Here is a 13,502-nt window from a genome sequence, read left to right as displayed (position 1 = left end):
GATGAAAGCGGCGACAGTAGTGGCGGTATGTTTGAGTCTTTTCCTCGTGTTGTGGCGGTGGAGCTAAATAATTGAGGGGTGAAGGAAGCAATGGCGAACCAATATCTGATAGTAGAGATGCCGTACGAGAGGCCCAATTTAAACGGTCCAGTTTAAATAATGTATCTTCTAAAGTCGTTTTTTTAATTAATGGATCAACATGAAGCGTTGAAAAGGCCCGATTTCCTCTATTTGAATGTAGAAGCTCAATTCCAATTTTATTTCTTATAAAAGATCCCCATTGGATTATTTTACTTGCTGAACATACTATTACTATTTGTAGACTATCTATCTTTATATTATTTATTTTCATCATCATGTATTGCATGTCCAATCCAATTAACTTTATTATTATGTTTGAAATCCCCACTTATAGTAATCTCACTATTCTACTTTTTTTAATCTCATTCTTATCTTCATTTAAGGATCAAATTGTAATTTGCTCGTAAACCCACATCAATATTGGAATTGAAAATGAGGGTAAATTTTGCAGAGAAAAATTAAGAGCATGTTCATGACCATCTATTTTGAGAAAGAGGTAAATCTCACTGCTTTCTCAAGAGTGATTTTTTTTTTTTTAATTTCATTACTGTTTATTTTTATATTGTTTTTATTTTTATTTTTTAGAGTGTCTAGAGTGTTATATATGTGGATCAAACTTTTGCTGTGCCACTAAACTTGCTAGGAAACTATAGCTGACAGGGGAACACCCATTTTGTTACATATAATAAGGACTTCGAAAAACCCATTGTTGTTGGAAGGTTTTAGTGTGTTGATAAAAGTTATTAACCTTACTAGCAATACCAAACATGAAATCCTTTTATGGTATGTACGAAATTTAGATTTTCAAATAACTATTTTTGGTACCTTTTTATACTTAGTGTTACACTTACAATTTTTTAATTAATGTTTTTAACTAATCACATATCAATAATTAATAAATAATAAATTCTTTCTTAATTTTTTTAAAACAGTATGATGTGAATTTAATTCTTTTATTTCTCTTGTACTAAATATAGTCACCGATTGTTTTAGTTCTTACTTTTAATTTTGTTCTAATATAATTTTGTTGGATTCAATTTTTATCACTAGACCAAAAGTTATAACTATTAGTCATGACACAACTCTTTCTAGTGAAACAATTTAAATATCACGATTGTGACTCGGTCCACTTGATCTTCATCACATAATAATTGATGTCATATGTAACAATCTTCTCCAAACAATTGTCCCACTAGGAATCCCACACTTGGATTATGACTTGGTCTACCTTGCTTTCATCGTGGGATAATTATACAACTCATAATAATCTCTCCCTAAACTATTGTTCATTGGGAATCAAACTCGTGATTTTAGCTTTGATACCAATTGTTGGATCGAACATTTATCATTAGATCAAAAACTATAATTATTAGTCGTAACTATTTCTACCTAAGAATGTAAGAGTCTAAACGGTATAATTTGATTGTGATTTGATCCACTTTTGCCTTCTTCATATTATACTTGATATCATATGCAACAATTTTTCACGGAATTTACTCATTGATTTTTCTTCTTATAAATGGTAAATATAGGGTGAAAATGTTAATGCTGCACGAGGTAGACAATAAAAAAAAATATCAAATTCTAATCATGGAAGGGATATAGGGAATTTTGTTCCCAAAATGACTTCAAAGAAGATGGCAAGGTTATCTTATAGTTAACAGAAAAGCTAACAATTACGTCAAGGTTTTCAAGCAATGATACTTCATATTAGTTTAGTATTTAGTTTAGTTGAAAATTAGTTTGAATTTCTTTTACATTTTACATTTTGTTTCTTAAACTCGATGGAGAGAATTGGTTCATACTTTGTTTCTTTTTGCGATGGCTTCAATTGAAACAATTACCGATATCTGTGATTTATTCTTGTTTATATATTCAATTTTTATAAAGTGAAGTTGAGTATTTTAATTTTTCACAACTACCTTTTAGATTTTTTATAATTTGTGTTTTGGTTGTTAGGACTTAAAAGGTTGTAAGTATTTAATTTATCTATTTATTGTTGTTTTAATGAAATTTGATTAAATTTGGTATTAGATGGGATGGTTGTAAATGAAAATATGTAATTATAGATTTGTACCATTATTGTGATGAAAATTTTATCTGTAAAACGAATTATAAATTATAGATGAATTTTATTAACTATTACTTTTATCAATAATTAAAATTATAATTTATTGACCAATTTTACCATCATATTCATTATCAATATATATTTATGTTAGTAATTAAAATTTAAATGACTAAATTTTTCTATAAATTTAATTTTATCGATAAATTTATTTTGGTCATTAGTAATTATAATTTTTTTTATAATGTATATTAGTATATAAAAGAGATTTTTTGTTTTTACATATATATATATATATATATATTTATTTATTTATTTTCCAATTTTACTTTTTAAGTAACTATTTTTTAAAATTTAACTATTTTTTTATTTGTCATTTTTTTAAACTTATTTTAAACAAAAATATTTGTCTATAAAAATTAATTATAAAATAAATAAAAATTATTTATATTTATTTTTATAATTATAATAATGATTATTTTATTACTTTTTTTAGCATAAAAAAGAAATAAATGCACATACACATACTTCATTGGATTAAATATGGTTTCAATATCGTCAGTTCAATTAACACTTCATTGGATTACGAAGGACGATTTCAAGGATTAAAAAAATCATGGTAGTTCATATCACTTTAGTGTAATTAATCTTATTTAAACTTTCTGTTTATAATTTCTTGATTTATATTTGTATTTCATTTCATTACGTAATATTTTCTCGTATGTTTGAGTGGCTTATATTCGAAGGCCTGATGTTGTTTTTGTATAAATATTATATTCATATTATTGAAGTAAAATAATTGTTAATTTAGAAAATATTAATCTTGGACAAGCCTACATTTCAAACGTTGTGAAAATGCTAAAAGAAATGATTTTTTTTTACATATGTTGTCAAAAAAGAAAGTACAACTTCTGTTCCTAGAAAGACCTCCCCCAATAATTGCTGTAACTTATATTAAATGGTGAAATTAAAGAAGTAATTTAAAAAAAAAATACTAGAACACAAAGTCATTTTCATTTGCTTACATAAATTAGAAATTAGTAGTAATAAGATTTGTTCTTTAATCATGATGGATGTGTGGTCTTCCTTAATTCATATTATAATCAAAATTATCATGAGATAGGAAGTTTGTTGTCAAAAAGTGAATGCAATTATAAGTTTGTTCAACTTTATACGTATGATAGTTAAAATAAACTAAGTTCTTCATGTTATAATATAATTTATTATTGCAAAACATGAATAATATTAAATTAATTATATCTTTAATTTTTAGCTTTTAGGTTAAAAATACATATACCAACATTTGATAGCTATTTGATTGTTAATTAAATTTGACTAATATGATTGATAATTCAATTATCTCATTCAACCATTTAGAAGAGTTATCATTAATACAGGAAAAATATGTGATTACTATTCTTTTCGGTGTTTCACTGTTCAATGCTAATATATTTAGACATAATAAAAAAAGAGAGTTACAATTGTTAACTATAGTTTATAGTCAAATATAGGTTATGGTTCAAACCACAACCATAATCTAAAACCAATTTTAAAGAGGGTTATAAACTCTGATTTTTTAGAAAACTATAACTTATACCCCTTTTAAGGATAAAAAAATAAAGAAATATAAGTATATAGGCTACTATTGTGGTAAGAACTATAGTCTATAGTTCTAATTAAAATAAAAAATTGAAAATCAAAACTGAACATGTTGCGGTTTTATCTGAATTTGAGTCTATATTTTTGCTAGAAATTATAAAAAATCTTTATCACATTTTCATAGTCTACCTTTTATCATAAAATCGAAACATATTATACATAACAAAATACAATAATTGTAGTAGTGTATGCAATTTTTCACATCAATGATCAAATATCAAATTTTAGTTAGCAAAATAATTATATTACCCTCTTATGAGGTAAATACATTAATAGTTGGTGACTTGGGTAACATGATGCATGAAGGTATATAACTGGAAAAAAAAATAGTCACTTTAAGCAAAGAATTTAGGGATGATAGCGTGTAGAGACAAAGAGTTTAATGAAGAGGACAATGGAGAGCTCATTAGAGAGCTTGATAGAAGGCTCTACAAAGAACTCGATAGAAAGCTAAATAGAGAGTTTGGTAGAGATTATTTTTGACAAATGAAGGTCAATGAAGATGATGATGCCAAAGTCGATGAAGATGATGATGAGGATGATGACGTTGAAGACGACAATGATGATAACAATGATGATGAAGGGATGCTCCAAAGGAAGAAAACGAGAAAGAGGAGGATTTGAGAACACAATACCTTATTAACCTTTCAAGCACTATTGAGGAGGACCATCTATTACTTTTGAACCAGAGGAAAATGGGAAATTCTAGGAGGTTCTTGCGGAACTTGATCGACAACATTGTTAAATTACTTTAAAATATTAAGATTTATTTTTTAATATTTTGTTTGTTGTTGCACGTTTTACGTGACATGATTTTTATTTAGAAAATATAGAGTGAATTAGAGATAAATATCATATAGTTTTTATTTGAGGTTATTATTATCTTGTAAAGGTCCACGACCTGTGTCATGTTTATAGCTATTTAAAGTCGTTTTATATGAACGGAAAAGTACTCCTACAATTTTATCAGAAAAAATATATTAGAGTGAGCAAGTTTTTTTGTGGCACAGGGGTTCAGTTTTGCAGAAAGAAATATATTCTAGTGTGGATTGCAGCGCGCGTTTACTTTCTCTAAAGAAAATATTTGCACTGTGTGTGTAGCGGTTGAGTGTGTTTCATTTAGCAAAGTGGTATCAGAGCTTTATGCTCTGAGTACTGAGAGAGAGAAAAATAGAGAGAGGAGAGTCAAACACCATGAGAGAAAAAGTGAATGCTTGAGTTTTTTTAGAGAAATGGCAAAGATAGTCAACATAATTAGTGTGCCACAATTGTCAGAAAATACCAATTACGACAAGTGGTCTTTGCAAATGAAGGTTCTTCTTGGATCCCAAGATGTATGGGACATAGTGGAGGATGGGTACAATGAACCAGCAGATGATGAGCATCAGATAGTGAACCAAATTGCTACATTGAAAAATAGACGGGTGAAAGACATAACGACTTTGTACTTTCTGTATAATGCCGTGGATGAATCGGGATTCGAGAAAATAGCTAATGCAAAGTCAGCAAAAGAAACATGAGAAATTTTGAAGGTGGCATACAAAGGAGATACCCGCGTGAAGCAGGTCCGAGTACAAGCTCTCAAAAGAGAGTTTGAACATATAGAGATGGATGAAAAGGAGGGAATTGCCGAGTTTATAGCTCGAGTGAAGAAGATGGCCAACCAACTCGGAATGTGGAGAAGAGGTTCCTCCTAACCGGGTTGCGGAAAAGATCTTGAAAAATCTGACGGATGATTTTGAAAGTATCGTGGTCATTATTGAAGAGACAAAGGATTTATCAACTCTCACTGTGGAGGAGTTAGCTAGGTCATTAAAGGCCCACGAATTGAGGAAGAAAAAGAAAAAGAGGGAACCTGACGATCAAGTACTACAAGCACAGTTTGACTCGAACGAAACTCGAAATACTTAGAGCGGAGGTCAAGGAGGCAGAGGACGAGAAGACAGAGGACGAGAACAAGGTGGAGTGGTAAAGGCAATGAAGAGCAAACCGGTCAACAAAATTGGCATGACCAAGGACAAGTGAAAGGCCGATAAGATCGATCAGAAGTGAAGTGTTTTAAGTGTGGCAATCACGGTCATTATGCAAATGAATGTAGATCAATGAAGTGCTACAACTATGGTAAGCTCGGTCACATGTCGAGCCAAGAAGAAAAGTAAGAGAAACCTTCTTACAGAAGAAGATGAAGAAGAGATGGGGATTTTGTTGACGTCAAAGATCTTATAGTCGAAGGTGGAGAATTCAGATGTTGGACCATGCTTGAAATCAAAGGCTGAGAAGATTTCTACCAACTTAGTATGGTATTTAAATACTGAAGCAAGTTATCACATGTGTGGGAACGAAATTTTTTTGATAAACTCACCAAGGCGGAGGCTGGATTTGTGTCTTTCGGAGATGACTCCAAGGTGGCTGTAAAAGGGCGTGGAACAATCCGGCATATGTAGAAGGATGGATGAGTTGGACAAATTAGAGATGTTTACTATGTTCCCAAGTTAAAGAACAATAGTTTAAGCATGAGTCAGATAATTGAAAAAGGTAATTTAATTTTTATGAAAGATCAGATACTGTATTTAAAGGATAAGCATGGTCGTCTAGCAACCAAGGTAAAAGTGAAGAAAAACCGGTTATATGAATTGTAGCTGAAGATCTTGCATGAAAGGTGTTTGAAGCAAGATATGACTAGCAAGAGCTCGGATAACTCCACTGATGAGGTAAATGTAGCATGTTTGTTAATAGGTGCAGAAGATATAAAATTTAAAGAAGTCGTGCTTGATGAAAGATGGAAGAAAGCTATGGATGAGAAGATCAACTCAATTGAAAAAAATGAAACGTGAGAGTTGACAAATTTATCCACAAGTGTTCGGCCAATTGGTGTACAGTGGGTATACAAAAAGAAAATTAATGCAGAAAGAGAGGTGGAGCGCTATAAAGCCTGACTTGTGGTGAAGGGCTACAAACAACAGAATGGGATTGACTATGACGAAGCATTCACTCTAATGACAAGGATGGAAACAATTCGGCTACTATTCTCGCTAGCCACTCAACAAGGATGAAAGATTCAGCAGATGGACGTGAAGTCTGCATTTTTAAATGGTTTTTTTGAAGATGAGGTATATGTAGAGCAACCTCTCGATTAGATGAGAAGAGCTGAAGAAAAGAAGGTGTTGAAGCTGAAGAATGTGTTATATGGTCTGAAGCAAGCTCCTTGAGCCTTGAATGAGAGAACTGATACATATTTCAAAAAGAATGGTTATGATCCATGTTTGTATGAACATGCTCTATACCTAAAGAAGCACAAAACAAGTATGTTGATTGTTGCTCTATATGTAGAAGATTTGATTTTCATGGGAAGTAAAGCCGAGCTGGTTGAAGAATTTAAAGAAGTGATGAAGAGGGAGTTCGAAATGACCGATCTAGGCATGATGAAATATTTTTTGGGTCTAGAGGTGAATCAAAGCTCAACAGGAATTTTTGTGTCTCAAAAGAGGTATGCTGAAGATATATTGAAAAAGGCAAAGATGATCAAGTGCAATCCGGTTTCTACTCCAATGGAACCTGACACGAAGCTATCAAAAAATGGAGAAGGGGATCGTGTTGATGCAAGTAGGTATCAAAGCTTGATTGGGAGTCTTAGGTACTTAACAAACACAAGGTCAGACCTTATGTTGAGTGTGGGAGTCATATGCCGTTTTATGGAAGAGCCAAGATATTCTCATTGGAAAGCATTGAAGCGGGTACTAAGGTATGTAAAGGGAACTATGTCTTTCGGATTATGGTATACTAAGTCGGATAACTACTAGCTTAGTGGGTATTCAAACAGCGACTGGTGTGGAGATGTGGATGACTGAAAGAGCACAACTGGTTATGTCTTCTTTATGGGAGATACAACATTTACTTGACTCTCAAAGAAACAACCTATTGTTGCATTATCAACATGTGAGGCTGAATATGTGGCAGCATCTTGGAGTGCCCGACATGCAATCTGACTGGGAAACCTGTTGAAGAATCTGGAGATAATGCAGGAAGAAAAGGTGTTGACCCGAGTAGATGATAGATCGACAATTGAGTTGGCAAAGAACCCATTCAATCACGAGAGGAGCAAACATATTGATGTTTGTTTTCATTTCATCTGGGAAGAGGTAAAGGAAGGGAACGTGGAACTTGAACACATAGAAAGCAAAAAGCAAATAACTAATATATTCATGAAGCCATTACCTACACATCGTTTCAGGAATTAAGAAAGTTGATCGGGATAAAGGAAAGATGATTTTAAAGTTTATGAGGGAGTTTTGTTGAATAAACTTAAAAATATTAAGATTTATTTTTAAATATTTTGTTTGTTGTTGTGCGTTTTACGTAACGCGATTTTTATTTAGAAAATAGAGAGTGAATTAGAGATAGATATCATATAGTTTTTATTTTAGGTTGTTATTATTATCTTGTAAAGGCCCACGGTCTGTGTCATGTTTACGGCTATTTAAAACCATTTTGTATGAATGAAAAAGTATTCCCGCAGTTTTGTTAGGAAAAATATTTTAGAGTGGAGCATTTTTTTGTTTATCAAAGAGAGAGAGAGAAATATTTGTAGTGCAGGGGTTCGATTTTGCAGAAAGAAATATATTATAGTATGGAGTGCAGCGCGCACTTATTTTCTCTAACGAAAATATTTACACTGTGTGTGCAGCGGTTGAGTGTGTTTTATTTAACAAGCATCAAGTGTGAGTTGCTGTAGAAAATATGAAGTTGAAATGGCAGGTTTTGTTCAACTGATTAAAGATGCTGGCCCATGGGGCCATAAAGAAGAGCAATGAGTTTAGCCGCCTGCAAGACAATATCGTTCAGCGAAGCAATTGGAAGAAACGCCGAAGGAACTCGACACGTTGTGAACAGAGATCTGGAATTTGAGACATATGCTCGTCACTAGCATGGAGAAGATCTCAATGAATGAGGAAGTTGAAGATGAAGATGTAGAGAGGAAAATAGTTATTGAGAAGTCGATCATGGTCAATAGAAGTTGATCATCATTAATAAGAAGTCAGTCAAGATCAATAACAAGTGAGTCAAGGTTACTGAGAAGTCAGCCAAGTTGAAAATCAAAACAACCACAGTTAAAAAATAAGTTGACCATGAAAAAAAGTGGAAACTCAATTGTTAATAAAATGAACAAGTTCAATGTAGAATAATGTATATGAAAAAGTTGGGATATAGCAAAGAATAATAAAAACATTTAAGTTTACCAGGTAGTTTCTTTAGAATAAACTTAAATGAAATAAAATTAAACAGGTTGTTTATTTATTTAGAAAATTTGTAGATTTTAAAGTCCAAAAAAGTCAAATATTTTAATGTAATAGTTATTGTCAATAATAAATAATAATTATGGGTTAATGATAGAGTTTTTGTGACTTGAAGATAAAAAAATACATATATGAATTTATAAATATTAAATATGTAGTTACCTCCATATAATAGCATCATATAATAACAAGTAGTAACACAGAAGAAATTTATAATATTACATGTGAGTATATTTTGGTAATAGGATTGTGCATAGAGAGCTAGGTCTAGCTGGTATAACATTAAATATGAGACTGAGAACAGTAAGTATAGAAAGATAATTATAAGAAACATATTTGTTGTTATATGTCACAGGTTGAACAAAATGATGATGACTAACAGCACACCTGCGCTAAATTTGATCGCAAAATATGTGGAGAGAAACTATAATAAATCCAAAAGCATCCAATAGTTGAGTTCTACTTCTAGACATTCGTACGTAACACGTGGAGTAAGCATATAGGGCCAAACCAAAGCGCTTTAAATCAATTTACACCAATCACAGTATTTCCTTACAATAATGCAAATGAAAGATATAGTCGAGAATGGAATCTATGCCCACTCTTCATCCCACCACACTTTCCTCTCGACGAGAACCAGTAAAGGACTGTCATCATTGACCCAAAAAGAAAAAAGGACTAACGTAACAGAGATAGAGAGAGAGATAAATCAACCAACACTTCTGCTGCTACCTACTAATCAGTTTATTAATTACCTTGTTTGGTAACCAGATGAGAAATATTTTGTCCACATTCAGGTAAACACTCTTTAATACATCCACACTTCAATTTTTATATACAGTGACGTTTTGGTTTGCTTTATTATTGTCTCCAACATGTTTGATTGGACCCTACAATGGAAAGGGGAGTGATATGATTATTAATATTATTATTTTCTTTCTTCATACTGTTTTTTTTTCACTGGTATTGAGAAATTTTTTCCAAATATGACAGCAAGAGCCGCCTAGAAACAATGTCACAAAGTTGGAGAGACCTCAAAAAGTTTTCCGTTAAAAAATATTAGAGTTCTCCTTTAAGGGAAAGGTGGTTTACTTCAATTTTTACTTCTCCTTAATAACTAATAATTATATCTTTAAATCAAGTTTCGAAAAGTACAAACTTTATGAGAGTAAGGAAATGTATTGCTGTCTTTTGCCCTTGATTTTCTTTCTTAGATTCTTTAGTGGTTGAGGGTGAGAGGTATAGCCACCATGGAAGGAAATTAATGAGTGTTCAATGGGGGGTGATGTGAGGACTTGGACAATTGTGAACCACTAGTCCATTTCACAAGGCACGTGTTTTTCTCTCCAAAAAGAATCAGCGTTGCTCAATGACTTAGCTATCGATATCTTTTCAAAATTCTTGTGTAAGAAAAGTCCAAGGTAAATTAAGAAGAGTGAAGAACAAGGGTTTGTTTTGTCTGTATTACTGGCTAGGTTTTCTTCAATCGTACATACTACATACCTATGGCTTATCTACTTTTTGTTTCCGACCTTTTACTGTTACCCCTAGTTGTCAACAGAAAAATGGAGACCAAAACCAAGACCCTATGTGGTCCTCACCAATTTCTCTCATATCCTATTTACCCTTCTGGTTTTTACTATTTATATCAAATGTTTATGGTCATGTCTTCCATATGTAACTCCTGAGTTTTTTTTTTCTCAGAACTTTCTTCTGGATCTCTGAGGAATTTATGGACGCAAGCAGGTCTGAGGGAAAGAGAGTCTTGAGGTACAGCGAGGAGGAGGAAGATGAAGAAGAAGAAGAAGAGGAAGAGGCTGAGACGGTTTTTGGAGACGATGGAAGGAGGAATAAGAGAGTAATGAGAGATCTCTATGGAAAGAAAGGGTCGAAAGCTGGAGGCTCAATGCCACCTTCTTGTCAGGTGGATAACTGTGATGCTGATCTAAGTGAAGCTAAGCAGTATCACAGAAGACACAAGGTTTGTGAGTACCATGCCAAGGCTCATTCCGTACACATGGCAGGGCTGCAACAAAGGTTTTGCCAACAATGTAGCAGGTCCTGAAACCCTAATCTCTTTGAAGCAGAATGAATTTTGTGAATCTGATTATGCCTTTATATTTATTGTCTGCATATCTTTTATTCAAACTTAATCTTAGCTGTGAACTGCCTGAGGGAAAAATGGTTTGATTAGAATTTTGTTAGTTATATCTATATCTTTTCAAGCAGCCCTAGTTAGTTTGAGGAAGGGAGAAAAGAAAACCCTTCAATTTGAATATGGGGCATGATTGGAGGGGAAATGAAAGATGTGCTTCGGCTTTGTGTTGTTGAGTCTTTTGCCAAGGCTTTCTCTCTGCTTCTTTTGTTTCTTCCTTCAATTATTTACCAAACTTGGCTGTAATAAACAGTTCCTTTGTATTGCTGTGTTTTCAAGAAAGATTTAGCGACTCAAAATGGAAAAAAAAAAGAAACTTGGCCATTGAGGATTCTCCACATTACCCTGATTATAGAATGTGAAATTTTATAACATTATAGAAAGTTAAAATCCAAGGACGAAATTAATATGCTTAATGCAGTCAATATTTTTCTCTAGGTGGCCAGCTATTTATATTCGTCAATATATATCTTAACTAGATATTAGATATATTTTTCTTCTTCTGAATGATGTTTACCAGTACAATAGCATGGATCGAACTTTTACTTTTGATCATTTTTAGATTTGGAATCACCGTTTTGAACTTAAAGGTTGACAAAACTCATTGGGTTTTATTGGTTAATTTTAACCAGTGGCATATTGTTGACAAAACATGATTTAGGGTAACACCTATTTTATCAAAACAAGAGTTGTTCTTCAGTTTTGATGCATTGATAGTATAGTTACACTAACCCTCTTCAAGATGATAGGGAGTATTTGATCCTGTCCTGCATGGTATAAAGTAAATCAACTGAAAAACATGTATTGTTCTAGATTGCAGAAACTAACTTTTCTTCAAAAATTCTGTTTTTCAGATTCCATGAACTGTCTGAATTTGATGAATCGAAAAGGAGTTGTAGAACACGGTTGGTTGGTCATAACGAGAGGCGACGCAAAAATGCAGTTGACTATCGTGGAGATTAATTTCTTCTTTTTGAACGATGAACATTAATAAACCTTGAGGCAAGCATGTGATTGAAATAAAATTTCCCGTTGAGATCTTGAAACTCAAATCATTCTTGCTGGCCTCTAAACATGCTCTCTATCTTCTGTCAATATTTTCATATGCTACGATTGTTGCTGTTGTAAGTTACAACTATGGATGATTAATGACATCAAATTTTACTATATTTTGGCTTGAGAAAAATGGAATACAGGGATTTTAATTGAGGTCCATGTGTTTGGTTGAAAAATAATAGTTGAGGAGATTTTAGTTCCTCCAATACGGACAAATTTGGAGGAGAGGAAAATATCTTAGTTATGTCAGCGAAAAAGAGATAGTGATACAAACCAATCCCTTTTTCAAACATATTTATTATTCACGTCATATTTATTTTTATATCTATTTTCTTATCACATACATCATATATCTTTTCTTTCATTAAATTTTGTTAGGTGCACTTCAAATATAGATTAATACTTTAGATATATATTATATTATATAAAGCTAATTACACCTCGTTCTTATCAATATTGATTTCGTTTTAAGATAATTTAGAATAGAACACAATTGAGGTGTTGTTTATCAAGAGCTAGGTGTTACTTATCAAGACTACACGTCGTCTATTGAGAATTATGTATTGTCTACCAAGATTATGTGTTACCTACCACCACTAATGGTAAACTATTTGACCATAAGTCGACTTATCCAACTACCTTTCGGACTACCAAAGCTAATGACGTACTACTTGGAACTTAGCATAATTTAGATCAAATAACTTGCTCATAAGGTAAATGGGTCATTAAGTCACCTAGACCCAATTGTCCTATAAATAATAAAATCATCGAGGTAAATATTTATTTTCATTATTTACATCATTAACTGTTATTTGAAACACTTGACTAACTTGGACATCAGAGTGTTTTCTGTAAGCATACTTCCTCTCGGTTTTGAAAAGACGAAGACCTAGAGCATCTCGGGTGGAAGACATGAAGTTGGAATCACACCTTTTCTCGGTCTAAAACTACCTCCAAGCCCTAGAAAAACTTGAAGGGTCTTCATAGGGAATCTCAGCCTTGTAAGAACAATTAGCATTCATTGTGGGGCTGAGATATAAATTGTGAAGAAAGTGTTACATGATGCCTATGAGAAGTAAGATGGCAAGTACAAGAGAAGTTGGAAATCCCTCTAGTGAGATGACCATGCTAATGGCAATGCAAAAAGACTTTCTTACAATCTGGACCTTATTCAACCTTTAACATATTT

The 13,502-nt window shown here is 32.4% G+C and overlaps 1 protein-coding gene across 1 annotated transcript; it reads left to right on the top strand.

The window, feature by feature from the left end:
* Positions 1–10,741: 10,741 nt before the first annotated feature.
* LOC124831017 (squamosa promoter-binding protein 1-like) lies at positions 10,742–12,466 on the top strand. Its single transcript, XM_047304903.2, has 2 exons — positions 10,742–11,160; positions 12,112–12,466. The coding sequence occupies exons 1-2, from the start codon at positions 10,835–10,837 to the stop codon at positions 12,218–12,220; spliced, it is 435 nt and encodes a 144-aa protein (XP_047160859.2). The 5' UTR covers positions 10,742–10,834; the 3' UTR covers positions 12,221–12,466.
* Positions 12,467–13,502: the final 1,036 nt, after the last annotated feature.

This window comes from Vigna umbellata, chromosome 1 (assembly GCF_029865625.1).
Source record: "Vigna umbellata cultivar VRB3 chromosome 1, Vumbellata_1.0, whole genome shotgun sequence".
Classification (NCBI taxonomy): domain Eukaryota; kingdom Viridiplantae; phylum Streptophyta; class Magnoliopsida; order Fabales; family Fabaceae; genus Vigna; species Vigna umbellata.
The sequence above is the reverse complement of the archived record's forward strand: the minus strand, read 5'-3'. Positions and strand labels throughout refer to the sequence as shown.